Source organism: Diospyros lotus, chromosome 10 (assembly GCF_014633365.1).
Source record: "Diospyros lotus cultivar Yz01 chromosome 10, ASM1463336v1, whole genome shotgun sequence".
Classification (NCBI taxonomy): domain Eukaryota; kingdom Viridiplantae; phylum Streptophyta; class Magnoliopsida; order Ericales; family Ebenaceae; genus Diospyros; species Diospyros lotus.
This window is the reverse complement of record NC_068347.1, coordinates 9,339,328-9,362,885: the sequence shown is the minus strand read 5'-3', so window position 1 is coordinate 9,362,885 and position 23,558 is coordinate 9,339,328. Positions and strand designations below refer to the sequence as shown.

Genomic DNA, 23,558 nt, shown 5'->3' with positions numbered 1-23,558 from the left:
TCTTGAGCTTGAAGGTCCACTTCCCTTTTTATACACTTTCATTTCTCTTTTCTTTTTGATTTATTTTCCTAGCCTTGATATTCCCAATTGCAAGACTTGATCCTAACCTTTCATTTCTCCTTTACTTTTTGAGAATAAATCTTGACCATTGGAAGAAGCACAATCCATAGCCCTTAATCTTCTTTAATCTCAACCCTTGATGCATTTTGGAAGACTAAATCCCCACCATCCAAATTAACACAATCCATGTGTTTCTCAAGAATGAATCCTAGCCATGGACTTCTTTGGAGATCCAATCTCCACCATCCATTTCATTCTTCTATTGGATCCTTACATCCCATTTGGAAATCCATGCCAACATAAAGCCTTAAATCTCTACCATTAGATAAATTCCAATTTCAAAACTAATTTTCCACCATTGGATCAAGTCTTCAAATCCCATAAATATCCCATTTCTCATTTATTTAATTGGGACTAATTTCACCACATTAAATATGAAAGACAACTTGGAGAGACATAAATGCTTTTCTTTCTCATTTATTTTAATCTCCCATTTTCCCCCATTAATGCTTGACCATTTTCTTTTCATTTGCAATTTCTTTTTATTGCAACAAATCATTACACTCACATGGGCTAAATGGCTCATCTTTTCCATTCTTTTTGGTTTATTTAAATCCTTTAATTTTGCTTGAATAAGACCATGCCAAGTGTCACTCTAAGACACAAACTTGGCTTCCAAGTCTTCCATCTCACCCATCCATTAATTATAAACATAATTTACCAATTAATTATTTCCACTCCCATAATTAATTTCCTCCTTTTCTCATAATTAATTCCTTTATGAAATTTCTCTCCAAAATTACCAAAACATCCTTTGTGAATTTTCAATCCCATTTATTTCCACATAATGCAAAATGGGAACTAATTCACTTCCATATTCAATTCCACCTTGGAATTATCTCCAATGTACCAAATTACCCTTTTATTGGACTTTGCTATCCAATTTACCAAAATGTCCCTCTCATAGGGCACCCTCATCTCAAGGATTCAACACCTTCTCAAGGGCATTTTTGGAATTTTTCTTACTTCATTTTCTGTTCTCCTAACACCGGTTACACCGGGTGTTACAGGGTTTTTGAAGGATCCATCTTAAAACCAAATAGTTGCTCTTAATTTATATTTTATTTGAAATGGACTTGGTCTTGTAAAGGGATTCTAGTTTAAACCATACCCTCACTGCAATTTCTTTTTCGCTTACCTGCCTAAGGATATTGTCTAAGAGATTGAGTATAAGGAGGTTGAATGCCAACTTGTCTTTGTCTTGCCTCTCCTGATCAGTCATTGCCTTTGGTGTCTTATTTTGGTGTCTTATTTTCTTTCTTTCCTTCCTTCTGGTATGTCAAGGCCTTTGCACATTGGTGTTGGACTAGCACATCCTTCATCTTTTTTTGCCACATATGGAAGTCCTTGTGGCCATTAAAATTTTCAAGCTCCACTTTCATAGGTTCCATCTTTGGTTCGGTTCTTGCAAGGAAAAACAAAGAAACAACAACAACACAAAATCAAAAAAAAAATGAAAAATGGAAAAATAACAACACTAGATGAATGATGTACACAGAACAAGACAAAAAAAGAAAAGGAATCAACAAAAAAATGGATCGGGAATAAGAAAAAATGCTTGCTAAAATCTTTATAACCCTAACTAGGTTTCAAAGAAAATCTCAAGAATAGTACAAAGATCATATTACAATGCTCCAAATGCACCAAGCAATAACATGCAATCAACCTCACCAATCTCTCCCACACAATCAAGTGATTCACACTTACAATAGGGAGTAATCCCACTTCAATCCCCAGTAAATCTTGCAATAAACCACAAAGAAATGTGGCAATAAACCAAAATAACAATAGCAGTTCAAAAAAAAATGAGAGAGATAACCAAAACAAAAACTAAAGAACTAAAAATAAATGAACACAAATGCACTCAAGAACACAATGAGATGTTAGGGCACAAAAGGATACAATGCACTTATAGAATCGGAAGCCGATTGCGGTCTCTGATCTCCCTTGTGTGTCGCGACCTTCTGTTCTTCTGACCGATTTCGTGATTCTTTGATCTTGATCTCCTTTGGGTCTTTAGATATGTGATCAGGATCTTGAGTCCCTCTGGTGGCTCTGATACCACTTGTTAAACCTATGATCAATCCACACACACATCCACGACAGTACCAAGATCCAAGAAAATAAAATAGAACATAAATGAAATGAACCGCAAAAACACAACACACACATAGAATACGTGAGACAACATATACGTGTTCAAATCCAAAATGGATCCTAATCACGATAGGGCTTCACCTTAGTCAATTCACTAAAATGATAGACAATGGATTTATAGAGATTTACAGTGATTACAACGAAATCAAAACCAAGAAGATGATACAAACCAAGATATTACAATGATAAAAGAACCCACAATTACAGCACTCTCAAATACAATCATATACTCATCTTATACTAATCAATCCCAAGAAAAAATGTGCAAGAACATTACTTGATTGTTATGTTCGATCTCTGATTTCGTCCGCTAAAACATCATTCTCTCTCTCTCTCTCTCTCTCTCTCTCTCTCTCTCTTGCAATGAGCTTCTAATTGTGTGGCATATTCGATTGAAATGCCAAGAAGCCTTATATACAAAGGAGCTTTTTATGGCCACTCTTAGTGCAAGGGTTTTCAAATGATGATCAACAGCCCACAATTTAACCAGCCACTTTAACACAATAATAAAGCCAAATGCCACATGAAACCCACATGTAAATGAAATAACATCCAAATGAACATTTATCAATTTATTTTGAATCACAAATCAACAAATTATATGAAACCTTTACTCGACCAAAATCGAACTAAAGAAACGTCATTGGGAAATTACAAGTGTTTTATCTTGTGGTCACTATAATTAACAAGTTTACACTACTTCATTATTACACAATGATTTGTTGTGCATGAATGACAACCCTTCGTGGCAAGCATAGTTATCAAGCCCCTGGTTGTTAAAATGAGTAAAATAAGATTGTATTAAAATAAAGGTAGAATGATTTTCGAACCAAAATATGGAATAGTCAAAATAAGGATGGAAAGCATTTCAATATTTCTATCAGACTATTTGTTAAATTTTTTGGAATGCATCGAGGAGGCATATGGATAATTTTTTCTTATCTGTAAGAATCTAGATAAATTTATCTGGAGGTGGAGAAGAGATAAATTTATCTAAATAATACTAGATAAGAAGTCATGTGACTTCTTTTTAGTGGATTTCTAGATAAATTTAATAAAAATAATGAAAAACACTTTTATTTGGAATGCTTTCCATATCAACTTTTTCTAATCTATATCTTAGTTAATAAACATTAACTAAGGTGTTGTGTCATTTATGTCTTTCTTAGTAAAATGCCATGTCATCATTTTTATGTCTAAAAATAAACAATAACTAATGGTGGTACATACTTGAAATTGTTGCCAAAATACAACAATCTATTTTTTTTTTTTTTTTTTTACGTGGGAGAATGTAAGGTGCGTGGTTGACCATAGGAGTTTCTAGAGACTTGTGAGTCTTGAGGGTTCTGAGAGTCAAGTGTCCTGAGAGTCTTTTTGCCAAGGTGCACTAAGAGTTTGATGATCACGTGGGTATTGGCGATCACGTGGGTTTTGATGATCATGTGGGTCTTGGCGATCACGTGGGTCTTGATGATCACATGGCTCTTAGTGATCATGTGGGTCTTGGCGATCACGTGAGTTTGGATGATCATGTGGGTCTTGCTAATCACGTGACCCTTGGTGAGGCTGATAATCTGGTGGAGCTGATGATCTGGTGGGGCTGATGATCAGGTGGCCCAAGATAACCGTGGGTCTTGCTGATCACATGGCCCTTGGTGAGGCTAATAATCTGGTGGGGCTGATGATCAGCTGGCCCAAGATAACTGAGTGACCCTTGATAACCGAGTGACCCTTGATAACTGAGTGACCTTGGATAACCGAGTGACCTTAGATAACTGAGTGACCTTGGATAACCGAGTGACCCTTGATAACTAAGTGACCTTAGATAATCGAGTGACCAAGGATAACCGAGTGGCCTGCAAAACGAGAGCACCGTTAGGGCGCGGGTGGGGGTCCTTGTGCAAACCCTTCGATGGCTAAGTTAGTTCTCGAGAGAAAAAGTGAGAAATTGTATTGAGGGGCCCAAGAGTGCGTACCTTGTGATGATGGCATGGCCTCCTATTTATTGCATATGAGAGAGGGGAGACGTGCGACAATCGGGGCGAGAATCTCTCGGCCTGTTTCAATGATTTCACGGCCCATCCGAGAGGGAAAAGAGGAGAGATTGGCCTAAGCCCACTCGGTTATGATAAAGTGGGGTGCCACTCGGTCATGACCAAGTGGGGGGCCCACTAAGTCATGCCTTCTTTTGCCATTTTCCTTGGTTCGGTCTTTAGTGGTTCTCATACCTCAAGTTCATGCCCAATTTACACCTTGATTCAGCTCGAATATCTCAAAACTCAAAACATGAAAGTTGTAGATAATTCTCTTAGATTTCCATAAGACTTTGAATCACCTCAGTCAGAGTTCTTATGAGAGAATTATGCCCGAAAAACCAAAATAGTGTCGTACCCACTCGGCATAACCGAGTGGGTCTTGAAAAGTGAGGGGAGATTGGTCTCCCACCCACTTGGTTATGATCGAGTGGGGGCCCACTTGGTCATGACTGAGTGGGTCTTCACTCCCTTATATTTGAGGGATTATTTTTCCTTTTGTTTTGGTTTAGATCCATCTTCGCTCCAATACTTGACTCTGAGCCTTAATAGTGCAGGTGCATCAACTTTGATCCCAATTTCAGCCTTGATGTGTCTAGGATCTCTTAGAACTCAAAACACAAAAGTTGTAGATAATTCTCTTTCCTCTTCATAGGAATTTGAATCACCTCAATCAGAGTTTGGATGAGAGAGTTATGTCTAAAAAACCAAAGAAATATTACACCCAATCGGTCATAACCGAGTGGGTCCTCTCTACTTGGTCTCGGCTCGACCACTTGCTCCTTGGGTTGTTTCCTTTATCTCCTACAACCCTTTGGCCCTTTGGGGCTTCATGTCCATGTCTCACAACTTTTTTATGTCCCGTTACCCTCCAAGTTTGCAGGGCATATCAATTGCTCCCTGCTCTTTTGGCCAAGAGTTTCGAGTGAAAGAATATCTTGTTCTATAAACTTTTTAACATTAGTTCTCTTGTAGCAGCTTCATCTTCTACACATCCTCTTGAGCTTGTTCACACACTGTGCCTTTAAATTTTTAGGCTCTGGTGCTTTTCAATTCCTTTGCGAAAGTATGAGGTAGATATACTGGTAAGTTCACTTTCCATAGTGTTGAACTATGCACCTGACTATGAGTTTGATTCTACTCCCAATTATTGAGTTATGCATAGAACAATAGGCTTGCATTTGCTTTTCCCTTATTGTTGGGCTTTAAGCGGGACAATGGGCTTGCATTAAGTTTTTTCCTCGTTGCTGGGCTATAAGCGGGGCAACGGGCTTTAGTTGGTCTTTCCCTCGTTGCTGGGTCATGAGCGGGACAATGGGCTTGAGTCTAGTTTCACCTTATTGGTGGGCTATGAGCGGGGCAATGGGTTTGAATGTATTTTTACCTCATTACCTGGCTATGAGCGGGGCAATGGGCTTGAATGTACTTTTTCCTCGTTATCGGGCTATGAGTGGGATAATGGGATTGATTGTATTTTTTTCCTCGTTAACGAGCCATGAGTGGGACAACGGGCTTGAGTCTAGTTTCACCTCATTGCTGGGCTATGAGTGGGGTAACGGGTTTGAATGTATTTTTACCTCATTGCCGGGCCATGAGGGAGCAAAGGGCTTGATTGTATTTTTCCCTCATTGTCGGGCCATGAGCGGGGCAAAGGGCTTGATTGTATTTTTTCCTCATTTCCAGGCCATGAGCGGGACAACGGGCTTGAGTTTAGTTTTACCTCATGCCGGGCTATGAGAGGGGCAACGAGTTTGAATGTATTTTTATTGCATTGCCAGGCCGTGAGCGGGGCAATGGGCTTGATTGTATTTTTCCCTCATTGCTGGGCCATGAGTGGGATAACGGGCTTGAATATGTTTTTATTTCCTGGAAGCAAAACATAGCAAACAAACTTTCATAAAGCAATGTGTTATGAAAACGTTGACATTTTTTGAATGGTTTAGTACATAAGTGAGTACATCCACTGTTTCATTTTGGGTCTTATTGTTTCTTTTGAGCACGAAATACACAGGTCATGCACAATTTCAAAAAGTTTAGTTTCTCGATCTTTAACATAGGCTCTCTTCAATGTGTCTGAATTTTGCTCCCAGTTTTCTCTTTGAGGGCATTAATGGTGGCTGACTGCCTTCTTCTAAGGGCATGTCCTTTCATGGCTTGTCTTGGCAATGGATAAAAAATTTTCGCTCTTTTTCCCTTTTGAGGAGACACATAGCAAGTGCGTGCCTTCTTTTGATCTCCTTGAACCTATCCCACTCTTGCGAGCGTAGGAAACTTCATCAATAAGTAGCATGAGGACACCATAGCCCTCATATCATTGAGTAGTAGGCGGCCCAGAATCATGTTGTATGCTGCTGAAGGGTCTTTAACCACCATAAAGCTCTCCTGTCGAGTCACGCTTTAGGGGTTTATGCCCAATGTGATGGGTAACTAAATGGACCCTGCCACCAGGACTGCTTCCCCGATGAAGTTGTATAGGGGTGAGGACACTTTTCTTAATCGGTCATGAGATATATGCATTTTCTCAAAGCAGTTCCAGTAGATCAGATTAACAGAACTGTTACTATCCACCAAGATTCTACCGATGGGGTGTTTGGCAACAACTGTAGAAATTACCATTGGATCATCATGCGGGAGTATTATATCACCTCTATCGGTAGGAGTGAATGTAATTGGTTCCTCGTTACCTCTAACCTCCATCACTGAATTAACCTGATAGGCTTGACGGGCATATGCCTTTCGTGAGGCCGAAGTGTCTTTAGCCAGGGTTTCACCTCCAGAAATAACCTGGATGGCTTGGTGAATTGGTTCGTTATCTAGAGGAGGGTCTTGCCTATGATCCCTCCCCCTCTCTTGTTGTCTTGGATTTTGCCTTTCTTACCCTTCATGCATGGCTTATCTTCGTTAGGATTCCTTACCTTCTTTTTCTTCATTCCATACATATCTTTGCAGATGCCCTTCTCGGACGAGTATCTCAATCTGATTTTTCAATTCTCAGTATTGGTCAATGGAATGACTACGTGTCCTGTGATATTTACAAACAATATTCTTCTCTATTTTTTTCCAAGGGATGGTCAACCTTTTTCGGGAGTCTAATGAGACCGGACCCTTCAATGGTTGCAAGTATAGCCGACCGAGGTTGGAGAAGTTTTGTGTAATGCTGGAACTGGGGTCAAGGTATATCTGATTCCCTAACCCATCTGGAGTCTTCTTCAACATCGCATTCCTTCCTTTTCCACTCTCTGTCTTCATTCCCACCTACAACTCTCATAACTTCTATATGGAGCATGTATTTATTTGCTCTAGCAAACAAATCTACTAGGGATGTTGGTGGATCCAAAGATAATGATTCTTGTAGGGGAGTTAGTCTTATTCCGTGTAACATGTATAGCAGACACTGCCATTGCAATTGGTAAATCATGAACCTCAAGGGTGGCATTCCAAAATCTATCCACATACTGACCTAGAGTTTCTTTGTTCCCCTGTCGAATACTAAGCAAGTATGTGGCGTCCTTTTTCTTTGATTATTAATCATAAATGCCTTAACAAATTCCATTCTGAACTGACCGAATGAAGAGATAGAGGCCTCAGGTAAACTGTTGAACCATGTTCGGGCATGCCCTGACAGAGTTAAGGAGAAGGCTCGGCACATTATGTCATCATCCCATCCGTGCAATATCATCAATGACTCATAGTTTTGAATGTGATCATAGGGATCACCTTTTCCGAAATAGGGGGTGATTTGAGGCATTTTGAATTTTTTGGGCAGTGGCTTCTTTAATATATCTGCAGTAAATGGACATTTTCTGCATTATTGCTCTTCCGTGGCTGGGATCAATTTCTTTCATTCAAGTACTTCTTAAACTCCCATTTTCATGTCATCTCGTATACTTGTTACTGTTTGGTAATCATGTCTTGTTGGCATGTTGGCCCCAGTTTCATAGTATCTTCGTCTTTGGGGGCTTCTAGCCCTGTTTTCCATTTATGGGCTCTCATTTCTTCTGGGTGCGGCGTGAGGATTCTTCCTTAGTGGTGGTGATCTGTCCCCCCGACGAGGAGTGAAATGGGGAACGAGAATCAAGAGTGGCCTCTTGATAGGAATCAACTCCCCCCTTGGTCTGAGGCTTAAGCGGTGGCATAAACTTTTTCAAGGTATTGGGCAACGTCCCTACAGGCATCATACCTTAGAGTATACCAGCCATGTCTCGAAGTGCTTGCATGCCCTCAACATGTTGTTGTCTTAATGCTTCGTACTCTTCCCACAGGACCATATGCAGTGACTGTAGTGAACTCCCAGCTCGATCAGTGGGAGGTGGCCCCGAACCGGTGTTAAGTGGAGGTGGGGCTGGCTGGGTCCCCACTTGTCAGTTCGGGGAAACAGAGCGATCACCTCCTTGGGGTTTGGAATTAAGAGGAGGTGGAGGTGCTCCCTGTGGGTTATCATCTGGAATAATGGGAGACGCTCCCTATTGTTGAGAGTTCCATGGTGGTAGGCGTGTTTCTACGCCTTGAGAGAGAGTTCGTCGGTGTCCATGGGTGTTTTCCATTCATAAATTGACTTTATGTCTTGTGTTTCCCACAGACGACACTAATTGTTGTTGCCAAAATACAACAATCTATTTTTTTTTTTTTTACGTGGGAGAATGTAAGGTGCGTGGTTGACCACTGGAGTTTCTAGAGACTTGTGAGTCTTGAGGGTTTTGGGAGTCAAGTGTCCCAAGAGTCTTATCGCTAAGGTGCACTGAGGGTTTGATGATCACGTGGGTCTTGATGATCACATGGGTCTGGGCAATCACATGGGTCTTGGCGATCACGTGGGTCTTGATGATCATGTGGGTCTTGGCGATCACGTGGGTCTTGATGATCACATGGGTCTTGGCGATCACGTGGGTCTGGATGATCACGTGGGTCTTGCTGATCACGTGGCCCTTGGTGAGGCTGATGATCTGGTGGAGCAAGTGCATCAAATTAGATCCAAATTTCAGCCTTGATACGGCTGGGATCTCTCAAAAATCAAAACACAAAAGTTGTAGATAATTCTCTTTTCTCTCCATAGGAATTTGAATCACCTCAATCGGAGCTCAGACGAGTGATTTATGTTTAAAAAACTAAAGCAGTGTTACACTTACTCGGTCATAACCGAGTGGGTCCTCTCTACCTTGGTCTCGGCTCGACCTTTTGCTCCTTTGGCTTGTTTCCTTTATCTCCTACAACCCTTTGGCCCTTTGGGGCTTCATGTCCATGTCTCGCGACTCTTTTATATCCCGTTACTCTCCAAGTTTGCAGGGTATATCAGAAATCAACTAAAAGTTCAGTACTACTATTTAAAAAAAATAAAAAGTTGAGTCCAAAATTAAAAATTTGAGTCAAGCTTTATTTTTTTCCCCTAATTAATCTTAGAATTTACAACATATGGACTTTGATAACACTTGAACTTTTTAGGCTAGTTTCATTGACATATTGAGTTTCTCTAGCGTTGATGACAGTCATTGCAAGAGAAATTGTTAGATTTGTTCGAGAGCTTGCTTGGAAAGACCTTTTAGTATTTAAGTATAAAAGGTAATACAGGCAATTAAAACAAGCTTTCCAAATATATATATATATATATATATTATAAGAGATTATGCTTTGAAGAATACTTATGACTCAAATTAAGAAGTTTGAGAAAAATATCCATAGTCATGCACTTTTATGAGTATAGGTGTTTGTTGTAAGGACCATGTTATATGTGCATACAGGCTTACACAACCTTACACACAAGTGTAAAATGACAAAAAAAAAACCCACCCATTTGTTGCCTCTTCTCTGTAAGCAGCAAATGAAGCCTGAAGCGATGAAGCCATCATCAGGCTTCGTCTGTAATGAAGCGATCAGGCTTCCTCACAGATGAAGCCCGATCTGTGTGAAGCGACAACGACCAAACGACGAGACAATAGCGGTGAGGAAATAATGACAATGACAACAAGGATGCATCGACAAGGCACACGAGGTGAGATGGTGGTTGCTAGAGGCGGCCAAGGGCAGGGGTGGTGAACTTGCAATTGGGTGAGGGGTATTTTTGTAACAACTTGTTAGAGGGGTTAAATGCATTTTAATTTAGTGTTAAAAGGATAATTTTCAATTAAATATTTAAGGTGGCAATTCAATAATTTTAATTGAGAAAATAGCATTTAATGGCATTTAGATTATGTGGAAAATAAATGCAAGGGCATGATGGTAATTTAGGGATTTAAATAATAATTTCCTATTATTAGGAATTAATTAATTAGTGGTATTATATGTTTTAAGGGAGAATCCATGCGTGAGAAGGAATTGGGAAGCCTCCAAGTTATAAAAGGAGAGTGAGATATGAGTCCAGGGCTTCTCATGTGTATATATATGTACTTTCACATAACCTTAGTGTCCTCACGCCGCTAGAGAAGAAAGCCTGTGAAGAACAAAGAGTTCAAGTGGCAGTATCTTTGCATAGGAGATATCTGATTGTTAGAGTTGATCAAGAAGACCATAAGGCAAGTATCCTCCCTGTAATCCCTTCCATTACAGGATCATGTTAGTTCATTTTCAGATGATCAAGACTTTTGTTTGATTCTTAGTTTTTATCAGTCAGTAGATACAGTTATATATATATATATATGCACGTACAGTGAGTCTTGGCAAGTCATGCATGATTTCTTTATAGCGATTCAATCAAATATAACTTTTGAATCATCCTTGATATTGTTCATGTCGATTGGGAATTTTTTTCCCAAGATTTTATTTTAGAAAGGTGTAGTTTTGTTAAGATTTGAATCAAAACAGAGTCTTTGTGTTCGTGCATTTATGTCAAAAATAGTTGCAGATATCCGGATGAGGCCTCTCATATACGGATGGCTTTGTCAAAAGTTATGAGTACCATTTGGATAGGTTTAAGCATATCTGGATGGCTTGTTTAGTTTTTGTGAGTAACATCTGAATAGCCCTTGTTCGTATCCGGATGGCTCTTGTGATATCTAGATGGTTTGATCCATATCCAGATATGTTTAGTATTTAATTTCAAGTGATATCTGGATGTCTCATATCACATTTGGATGAGTCTTATATGTTTGAGAGTGATATTCAGATGCTTTGAGCCGCATCCGGATGGGTCTAAAAGGTTTTGTGAGTTATATCCAGATGCATCGAATTGTATCTAGATGTGTCCCAAGTAAATTGTGTATGATATCCGAGTGTCCCAAGTAAATTGTGTCTAATATCTTGATGGTTTTCTCATCAGGACCAGCATATCTGGATGTCTTATTTCTATATCCGGATGTCCTCTCATAAAATTGAATCTTCATTCGAATGAACCTCCTATAGCATGCGAATAACTTATTGAGATATCTAGATGTCCTGCCCATGTATGAATACCTCTTAGCATATTCGAATAGCTTGTGTTATATAGTCCTAGTGTATCCAGATGTGCTTCCTCATATTTGGATGACCTCCTTCATATATATTCGGATGGATTTTCCAATAATTCAAATATAGTTTCCAATGAATCCCAATCCAAGTTATTAATTAAATAAGGATTAAATATAATCAAATATTGGAATCTCATGACTTCTATGATAAATGTAACATGCCCATAACTCATAAATCATTGTGTTCCAATAATGTTGATAATGATCATATGATATGTTTAGCATTATTACATGAAATTATGTGCATACATTCTGGTATGAGCATGGAGTATGACTTTATATGGAGCACTTCATATCGTGTGCTAGCATGTATATGTGCATTGCATTGCAGTATGCGCGCCATACGACTAGTCCACGAGGATCCCATAGTTCAGATTACAATTCAATTATGTGTTGGTTGCCTGGTGACAACTAGAGGGCTAGGGGACTATTGCCCACAGTATGTGCTTACAGCTTTTATGTTTGCAAGATTCAAATCAAGCAAGTATGTATTACAGATTATGTGGGCCTATGAGTTAAAGTTGCAGTACCTGCCTTTATTTTACAGATTATGTGCATTGACATCTTGTAAATGCAACCTTTCAGTGAATATTATTCTCTCAATATAAAGACAACTAGTATTTTATAAGTATCGATATTCTTTGATTCAGCTACAGTTTCTTTCATGATTATTACTTGTTGAAATTTATACCTCACCTTGTACTCTTCACCATTCTAGGTCCTAGCAAGGGAGTACCAGATGTGGGGCCTAGCAACATTGGTTAGTAGTGTGTGTACGTGGAGCCATTCAAGAACAAAAGATGTCTGGGAGTTGGAGCTATTTTCGAGTCTTGTCAGTTTAGGAGTATTTTATATATTCATTGAGGGATTTTCCTTAAACAGCGTTTATGCTTTTCAATTTATGTTGATCCTCTCATAGATCAGAGTTTTGATACAATTTAATTGAGATTTTTCAATTATGATTGATCAGCTAAATTGATGTTTCCAGTTTAGTTTTGTGATGATTTTTATTTTATTTTATCTATTTTCCTCGTAGCACCTCCTCCTCGGTGGTTCTAGGAGAGGGGTGTTACAATTTTTATCATTCTAAGGCCATCTCCAACACTGATAAAATTTCCTCCCTAAGTCAAATTTTGAGGAGGAAATAGTTGGAAACATCTCCAACGGGGCTCCCTATCCAGCGATTTCCTCCTTAAATTTTTAAGGAGCTTCAAATGGCTCCATACAGTTGAGGAGTGAAAATGTGCTCCTCAACTTCTCCAACGACTCTATGTTGCTAAGATTTGAAGAAGACAACGACTCTCTGTTGCTGAAATTTGAAGAAGACGCTGGCGACGAGCAGCGAAGGTAATGGCGAAGAGGAGGAGCAATAGCAGTTTTCGAGGCAACGAGGAGCAGCAACAGCGGCTATCGACGCCGGCAACGATGACCAGATCTGGTGTCGGCAATGAGCAGCAAGTCGTTTTCTCCAACTTCTCCAATCTGAAGACCAAATCGATTTGTGTATGTGTGTGTATATTTGAACGATGTGTATGTGTGTGTATAGTTTTTGAACGATGTGTGTGTGTGTGTGTATTTTTTGTGCAATTGTTTGGGAAATTTTTTTGTGTATTTATTTATTGATTTGTGTATTTAATTATTAATTTTGTGTATGTGTATATTTGATTATTTTATGTATTTAATTAATTATTAATTTTATTTACATGTATATTTGATTATTTTGTATATTTAGTTATTAATTTGTGTATTTAATTATTGATTCTATGTATGTGTTAAAATTATAAATAAAGTAAAATAAATAGAATTGAAGTTTATAAAAGTAAATAAATGAAATATGGAGTGAAATAGAGAGTATAATAGAGAGTGTGGTTAGAACACGCACACTTTTTGAAATAAGTTGAAAATAGAGAGTGATTTATTTATAATATAATAGGGAGTGAGATAAGGAGGTTAGAGATTGCCTAACATGTGTTGGTCAACCATTTTGTACAAGTAGCATTTTACTACTCGATTTTTCTAGGCTTGTTATGATATGAGAATTTGTGATTTTTTTTTCAATAATTACATTTTAACCCACTAGTTTTTCTAAAATTTATTTTTTATGCCCTTTAACATAACAATCTTGATAAAAATAAAGTTAAGGTAAGTAATTAAAGTTTAGTAGCAAACTTAATTTAGATTGAATTTGAATTAAAATACAATTTGCCATGAGTAATAATATTAGCGTGGAAACAATGGCCTAAATACCTATTTAGACATAAAGTACATGAATTACTCAATACAATACAAATCACAGAAATTCAAATTACAAATAATAAACTTATATTCAAATTAATTGTCAAAGAAAATAAAACCAAACCAAGATGAAAAGGCCTTCCAGATGGCAAAGCCTAGGGATGTATATTAAGATCTCAATTCGCAACATGGACAATTAGCGTACCTATATATCTATATAATAAAGTAAGAAGATTTTTGAAATGTCTCAAATGTATAGACATTCTAATGGCTGAGATCAATTTAACTGAGATGAATGGCTAGATAAAATAATGTTCCCGCCCACTCTCATTGCGTCTCTCCCTTTCCCTCTGTCTCACAGACCCATATATATACACTCACATACATATATACACAGGCACATATATATACATTTTGTCTCTCACAGACCCATATGTGTGTGTGTGCGTCTGGCGAAGCACGGTCATGGAGATATGTATACACCCTCTCTCTCACAGACCCATATATATACACAAGCACATATGTGTGTGTGCGTTTGGCGGAGCACGGTCGCGGAGACGCCGGAGAACAGGGCGGCGACACCTTCCATCCGGAAGATCTTGACCCCGACGTAGATGGGTCCCACCTTGGGCAACTGCGACGCTGGGAACTGGGCCACGACGACGGTGGTGCCGATGTTGAAAGCATAGGCAGGGCTGAGCAAGGGGACTTGGGTCTCGCCCTGCAACTACATCCGACCCTTGATGAGATCGAGCGGGTGGGTCAAACGACCCACCACGACTGAAGTAATACCCCCCTTGACAAAACCTTTCAAACGAACGAATGAATGAAAGAAGAGAAAGTTTGATATAGTATTGGTGTTGGGTTAAGAATTAAAACCAGTAGCAATTAGGGGAGGGGGTTCAACTCGGCAGACATAAGAAGGTGGGAGTGGACATCGAAGGCTATGGAGGAAGGAACACAGATGCTTGGTGTTGTGTTGGTGCTTGCTAGGCTTGAGGTGGTGGGTATGCAGAGAGTGGGGCCACTGGAAACGAAGAAAGGAATGGCATCGCCAACTCCAAGCCAAGGCGCCAATTGAACAGTTTCAACTTCATTTCATTATTATATCAAATTTAATATTAATATAATCATTGATTTTAAGTATTTTTTTAATTTATATAATAAAATACTTACTAGGGTTATTCAAATTTTGCTCATATTCTATCTAGGGAAGGGCTAATCATACTGAATTAGTGATGCAAATCTTTGTTTAAAATTTTATTTAAATTTAAATCAATTTGGCTAATCTATTTATATCAAAATTAAATTAGTTTTTAACTAATCAAATCTTTTCATAAACAGTAAACTTTACTTATTCAATAAAAAACTAAAAAAATTAAAATTAAATTAATTTATTTATTTAATTAAATAAATAAGCTTGAATCAAACCATTGAAACTCATGATCCTCGATCGATTGTTCTTCTCGCCTAACAATTATTCATCGTTTTAGGTTTCTAAGAAAGAGAGAGAGAGAGAGAATAACAATGGGTAAATGGCGACGAACAGAGAAGGAAAAAGACGGCGACGGTGGCAGCAGCGCCCATAACATCGTTCATCGTCGTCGATGGTGTTCGTCGCCGACAAGCGTGGGTCAAGGCCATAGCCGGTTGCCGTTGTGGGTCATCTTTATTGCGTTGTCGGCTGCCATGCCTTGGTGTGTTCACCATGGTCATTTTCATCTTGGCTGTTGGTCAATTGATTGGTGGCAGTCTCCTCATGGGTGTCGCTGGTTTGTGTCCGGCCATCAATTATAGATCTATCATGGCTGACAGCTAAAGCTTCTTTGATCGGTCTCGCCTCCGCCTTGGTTTTGTGTTTGAGATGGCCGATTTGTGGGTTAGGCTCTGTCATGGCAACGAAGTTCTGAGGTCGCCATTAAAGGGGGCGAGCTTGGGGCCAAAGCCACCGACAATGAAGGAAGAAAGTGGCCGGCGTTGAAGAACAAAGGCTGTGTTGGCAGCGATGCAAGGAGGAAGATGCAGTCGACTGTGGTGCAAGAAGGAAATGAGGCAATTATTATGTCGGATTAGGCTATCGAGTCGTTTCTAGGTCGCCCAATCTATTAAAAGATCCATTAGAGTGGACGAGTTTTATTTTTGGGCCTCTTTTCACGATCTCAACCCATATATATATTGGGCTATATTTTTATCATGGGTTTTATTTTATTTGTTTTGATTATATTTTTAGGCATTAAGTTAATATTTGATTTTGAGCCTAAAATTATAAATTAAATAATAAACCTGATTTTTTATTTAAAAATAAATTGAGATAATTAATATTAATAGTCTCATTTAATCGTTTGGTGCATATGATTCTCTTAAGGGCATAATTTTAATATCCAGTTATTGAATTATAGATTAAAGTGAGTGGTAGTGGTCAAACTGGCTCATAAACTGAAATCTGTAATTTTTCATAATGTATTTTGGGAAATATGTTGTCTAAATTGAGATGCATAATTTTCTATCTAAACATGTTAATTATGTATTTTAATTTAGAGAACATGAAGTAATTGTATTTAATTCTTAAAATATATCTATATAATAAAGTAGAATGTTTTTTTAAAATATCTAAAATATATTTTAATTTTAATATTATTTATACCGTGTTTTTAGGTATATGCTAGTATATATATATAGAGAGAGAGAGAGAGAGAGAGAGAAGCCGGGGATTGATTGTTGTCTTATTTTAAGTCTTTTTTCTGGCGCATCTCTCGCCCACGGCCTCTAGGTGGAGATTTCTTCTCCACAAAACCAGAAACTATTCGGCGATAGGTTTCCTTTCTTCGTGTTGTTTACCAAAATTTCAATAATTTTCCCTCCCTTTGCACAATACCTTTCTTCTCCGGCGAAATCAACCACCGCCAAAACTTCTCTGCGTGTTCGCTTGAAAAAACTGATCATCCCCTTCGATGAATTGCTGCTGCAGCTGCATGTCCACCAGATCGTAGCCAGCTCTGGATGGCTTATCTAAAAGCCTTGGTTTCAAGGTAGTCGATCTCATATATATATGTTCGCATTGATTGCAAAGATGTAAATGAATGAATTGGTTAATCGTACTTAATAGGGTTGTGGATCCAGCAATCGTGTTGAAGGAAAGCCAGAGAGTAGTATCAATGTCTTATCGGATTTCTTCCACAAGAGCGCCATCAATCTCCTACGCCGAACCGCCACTGGCCCAGAAAATAACCGACGAACCAGTCACCCAGAAAACAGCCCAGAGCACCGTCACCTCCGTTTATCAAACCCACATCGCAGGCCACTGGAGAAACATAACAGTTTTATGGTGCAAGAACCCCGTGAGCCATTCCGTCACCATTTCCGTAGACAGCGTTCACGGCGATTTCCATGGTTCTTGCCGGATCGATCTCAAACCGTGGCAATTCTGGTGCAAGAAAGGGTTCAAAACCTTCGACGTCGACAGCAACCAAGTCGAGGTCTACTGGGATTTGCGGTCGGCCAAATTCTGCGGCAGCCCCGAGCCGGCGTCCGATTTCTACATCGCGGTCGTTGCCGAGGAAGAGGTGGTGCTGTTGTTGGGTGATTACGGCAAGAAGGCTTACAAAAGGACCAAATGCCGGCCTCCTCTTGTTGAAGCGGTGATGTTTTACAAGAAGGAGCACGTGTTCAACAAGAAATGTTTTTCCACGAGAGCGAGGTTCGATCCGAGGAAGAAGGAGCATGAAATCGTGGTGGAGAGTTCGACGTCGGGGTCGAAAGATCCCGAGATGTGGATAAGCATAGACGGGATTGTGTTGATTCACATCCGAAACTTGCAGTGGAAATTCCGGGGAAACGAGACCGTTCAGGTTAACAAGCTGCCGGTGCAAGTTTACTGGGACGTACACAATTGGCTGTTCTCCACGCCGGGCTCCGGCCACGGCCTGTTCATCTTCAAGCCGGGGCCGATGGAGACCGAAAGCGACGTCGATGAGAACAGCCGGTGCGGCGACAGCGACGACTGCAGCAGTAGCAATAGCAGGTATTACTCGACTCAAAGTCAGTCCAAAGAATCGGAATTCTGCCTCTTTCTTTACGCTTGGAAGCTCGAATGAACGACGATCGGGGGGATCATGGTCTCCTCTTTCGGCTGGCATAGTTGTCACCTCCCCGCGTTCCTAAGGATTGAACCGTTGGTTGAACCACCAGTTTTAACGCGTGTTCAAGTCATGACGTTGTTGTATATTGCTCTGATCATGTCATGAGAGTTGAAGGAGCCGATAATGTTTACAGAAGCTGAAGCCATTTTCGTGGCTTCGTTCATAAACGCGATGATGAGCTTGTAATCGTTCGATAGCATAGCTTAGACCTGGCTCATCATCATCTACTCCGATCTGTGGGGCTTGCTTAATTATGTGTAATGCTACCAAATAACACATGTATCTTCTGTTAGTTCCTGTGTGTGGCAAGTGGCTATTTTAATTGCATTTACGATGGGTTTGATTCAATCACAATTACCCAATAGCCTTCTCCCATTTCTAGAGCGAGGCCTTTATTTTTTTGTTGGATTACAACCTTGAATTGGGTTCATTTTTAGTCTAAAATCGTCTTTTTTTGGCCGCCTTTTATAATTAATAATAATTATCATGCTCAAATTTTGTCCTAAAGATAGCCCTACATCTATTTACATAGCCCAAGCTGTAGAATATTTAGTCAAGTCTCAGTAGAAACTATCATCAAAGAATGTAGAAACTCTCGATGGCAGATTGAGGATAAAATTAATTTAGGAAATAACTGAGAGTTAGGAGAGCCCTCTCTCTAACTCAAATATATTGTACTGTTTGTAGTATAGTCATTCCATAATTCACAGCAAAATATTACAGATCTCTAAGGTCCTCTCAAGAAGATGGCAAATGGGATGATCCCATTCAAATCCATTTTTTCAACAAGAGCACATACAATAAGTGAAGTATCAAGACGATTGCATTGCGTTGCGCTTAAAATGTTTTTTTGGTATTGCACAGATAGACTTTATGGAGCCACAGTAAAGAACGAGGGATACAATAATAAGGGATCAAAGAACGAGGGATTAAGTTAGCTATCAGTTAAGCTCTTATGATGATGGTTTTGAAAAGATTGCAAATGCAACAGCAGCTAATGAGGCATGGGATATGCTTCAAACCTCTTACAAAGCCCAAGTTTTATAGATGAATTTGAAGCTTTACAGTTGAACAATTGAGAATCTATTTGTAAATATTTTTCAAGAGTCGTGGATGTTGATAGTCAATTGAACAGAAATGGTGAAAAGTTTGAACAATGTCTGAGTGAGAAAATCAACCCTTGTTTGCATTCAAATTTGAGCATATTGTTGTAAAAATCAAAGAAACTAAAGATTTGGATGCCATGACCATTGAGTAACTCATGGGATCCATAAGAAGAAATGCAAAACAAGAAGAGACTTTGAAGCAAGTTCTACAAACAAAACTCACTCTAAAAAAGAGGGTTGTAGCATAACCCACTCGGAGAAACAAGTCAAAGTAGGCTAACCAAAAAAGGGTCCTCTCGGAAGAAAAGGTTCTCTTGGAGGAACTTGACATCCAACCGGATCGATGCCTTTGGAAGGAAAATTTATCCCCCTAGAAAGCTCCTCTGGGAAGACAATTAATCCTCCTAGAAAGCTCTTTGGCAGAACAATTTATCCTCTCAGAAGGCTTAACGATAAACCTCCTAGAGAAGCATTCTCTCAAACGGACCGTTGGAAATGAAAGAAGACATCCCCCATAGAAGACAAAAATGCTCTTGGAAGGTTGTACATACACATTCATCAAAAGTGTCTACCTAGACACATCACAGCAACTTAGTGCTCTGACAACTCACCACAAGGTCCACCTTCTCTCAAAGAACCCTCTAGGACACTTAGTCCTTTGGGAGGGATTCCTCTTAGCCTATCCAACTTAACTCAGGATAGCTGTCCTCATGCTTGAGTGACATGTGTCCTCCTCTGACATTATGGCATAAACACCTATAAATACCCATTTCCTCGACAAGAAAATGATCCCTACTTTTGGCATCTTGATATCAGCTATTTTGACTATGTTCTTTACTTACTATGCACTCAACAGAACTACTCCAGTTCTCCCAAACAACCATTTTTCTTCCATTTCTGACTTAAGTATCAGACGACATACATGGGTGAGGAATCCCACGTGTCTTCTAATCTATTCCTGTGAGTGCAGTTCACTCGATCATCTAGGAAGCTCCACCAGAACAACGAGTGTTCCACCCAGACAATAGAGATACCCCCATCTTGTTCCCACAAGTATATGTATCTGACAGTTGTTTACCCTGCTCTACCGTGACCGAAGCATTCCTACTTTACAAATTCTAATTGTTACATTTTGGAAACAATAATTTGATACTGTCTATGGGAAATTAACAAAAAATCAAATCAAATGGTGAGAACAACTAGATCTACTTGTACCAGAAAACTACTGGGCCATCAGCAAAGAATCACTAGGATTTGACCCACTTTTTTTGGGGAACTCAATAGTGTTATTCCCTCCAGAGTAATACACTACCGGTGATCCTAGCTAGGGCTACAGTCCCCTAAGGGAAATAATTCCCCGACGAGGAAACGTTCCTCCATGGAAAGAGGCTTTGCCAAAGGAAGAAGTCCCCTTAGGCAGGGAGTTTTCTCGACTAGAGCTGCGATCGACATACCCCCAAGAGCAACATCAACCCTTTTCTATTTATAAGGGGTCAGAGGTAGCCAACTATACTCTTTGGCTTATAATTGGCAGGCAAGCCTGACTTCTCAATGCTCACCTGAGCCAAGGCCCTTTTCCTCGAGGCAAGCTACTTTCTTGATTGAAATGCCAAGTATAAGTTCTCATGGGCACTCAGCAACTCCAAGAAAGAAACCTATTCCTCGACCTTCGGGAAATGTGCCACTTACTATTTTGCAGATGGAATATGAACATCTGAAGAAAAGCTATGATGAACTTGTTATAGGACAACTAAACAAGCCCTTCGAAAGAGTCAACAAAGGGAGGCAGGAGATACCTTCCACGAACAAGTTCCCTCCAAAAAACCCTTTGGGGTTATCTTGGAGGAGAACCTCAAGACTTTTTAGGCCAATGCATTTGTGGGAAACTCTTCGAGGCTTTCTACCCCTGAAGGCTCTTTCAGGCCCTTCAATCCTAGCCTAGATACCTAAAGGCTTGTACATCTCACCCAAAGGGTTAGGCCATGCATATTGGCACAAACGTGCCATGTTTCTTGTCGTTCCACATGTCTTAGTCCTCGACGTCTATAAATAGCCCCTGGAACCACACCTTCAGGATCCAAATCGAAAGCCTGAAGACCCAAACCTAAACCAAAATTGAACACTCCAGATCCAATACCTAAACCCTTCTGAAGACCTTCATCCTTTCTGAAAGTTACATTGCATACATAACCCATCCACATACTGTAGCGACCCGTTAGCAGGCCTAGTATTTATTTAGAATTAGTTAATTAATTATTAAAGTAATTAATTAAGAGAATTTGTCATTTAATTATTTAATGTGACAATTTAGATTTTTAATAGTGAGAATAGTATTTAAATAGCATTTAATTAGTGTGAAAATTAAATGCAAGGACTTAAGGGTCATTTAAGGATTTGTTATTAAGATTTAATTATTAAATAGAGTTATTATTATTAAGAGATTGATGATTCCATCCCTGAGAGGATTGGGATTAAAGTCTCCTAGATATAGTAGGAGAAGGAGAGGGCATTAGGGCTTCCTATAGGCATATGTATATATGTATAGCCTCATTAGCCTTTTCGTCACGCCGTGTGAAGAATAGAAGAAAAAAGAGGTTGCAACAGTGTCTTGGCATAAGGAGATATTTGTTGAAAGCGTCGGTTCAATCAATATCAAGGCAAGTTCTTCTCCCTATAAACCTTTCTTACAAGATCGTATTTATCATTCAATCATTAGTTTCAACAGCTCTTTGCTTAAGTTTTAGATTAATGTTACAGTCAGTGTGTATATATATATATATGCACGAGCAGTGAGTATGTATATCTGATCATGCATGATTTCGTCCAGTGATTCTTATCAATATTATTGTCGAATCATTCGTAAGTTTGTTCAAATCAATTGGGATTCGATTTCCCAAGTTTCCTTTTGGAATGGTGTAGTTTATTTAAGTTTGAATCAAGAACAGAGTCTTTGTGAGCGTTCGTCTCTGGCTTTAAAAGTTGCAAACATCCGGATAGGTCCCCTCATATCCGGATAGTTTTTTTAGAGCATGTGAGTAGCATCTGGATAGGTTAGAGGCTATCCGGATGGGTCAAAAAATTTTATGTGAGTGACATCCGAATAGGTCTTGTTCATATCCAGATGGTCCAGTGATATCCGGATGCTTCGTTTTCATATTCGAATGTGTCTAGCAGTGATTGTGAGTAGTATCCGGATGACTTGAGTCGTATCCGGATGTGTTTAATTGTCTGTGAGTGATATCCGGATGCTTTGTGTCGTATCCGGATGAATCTAAGGCTTTTTGAGAGTGATATCCAGATACCTTGTGTTGTATCCAAATGTGTCCAAATATGTTTGTCTCGTATCCGGATGAGACTTTGCTCATCCGAATGTCTTTCACAACTTATCCAAAGCTCATGTGTCTTGTATCCGGATGAGACCTTACTCATCCAGATGTCTCTTACAATTCATTTCAAGTTCATGTGTCTTGTATCCAGATGTGCCAATTTCATATCCAAATGAGCCTAGGGTGTATAACACTCACATCAAAATTCCCTCTTTTCTCATCTTGGTTCCAATATCTTTAAAAACCCCAAAGTTAAGCATGCTCGGGAGGGGGTAATTCTATGATGGGTGATCCCCTGGGAAGTCTTCATGTTAAAATAAATAAGTCATTAAATAATTAAATAAATGTCAGAAAATATTACAATTCAAGGCAAAATACGAGTAAATCTTTGTATTCCAATATATTAGATCAGATTACATGTTTAGCATTTAATTTGACATGATCAGCATTATTTTGTGAGTTTATGTGCATACATCTTAGTATGATCATTGAGCATGACTTTTTATGGAGCACTACATATTGTGTGCTATCATGTATGTAAGCATTGCATTATGCGCACCAGGCGGCTAGTTCGCGGGGATCCCACCAGTTCAGTTTCAGTTTGTGTGTCGCTCGCCTGATGTCGACCAGGGAGCTAGGGGCTTATTGCCCACAATATGTGCTTACAATTTTTATGTTTGTAGGATTCAGATCAATTAGGTATATATTACAGTTATGTGGGCCTATGAGCCAAAATTGCATACCTGCATTTAATTTACAGTTTATGTGCATTACATCTTGTAAATGCAATCTAGTGATTATTATATCTCTCAATACAAGTTCAGTGAGTATGTTTCTAGTATCGATATTCTTCGATTCAGCTTCAGTTATTCTTTTCAACTTATTACTTGCTGAGCTTCGTAGCTCATTTTATACTCTTCACCATTCCAAGTCCTAGCGAGGGAGTACCAGATGTGGGGCCTAGCAACAGTGTCCAGTAGTGTGTGTACATGGAGCCGCTCAAGAC

At 39.2% G+C, this 23,558-nt stretch overlaps 1 protein-coding gene across 1 annotated transcript; it reads left to right on the top strand.

Moving 5' to 3' along the window:
- The first annotated feature begins 9,085 nt into the window (after nt 1–9,085).
- LOC127811084 (uncharacterized) lies at nt 9,086–18,075 on the top strand. Its single transcript, XM_052350796.1, has 3 exons — nt 9,086–9,265; nt 12,975–13,093; nt 17,088–18,075. Exons 1-3 carry the CDS (start codon nt 9,086–9,088, stop codon nt 18,073–18,075), a joined length of 1,287 nt encoding a protein of 428 aa, XP_052206756.1.
- Nucleotides 18,076–23,558: the final 5,483 nt, after the last annotated feature.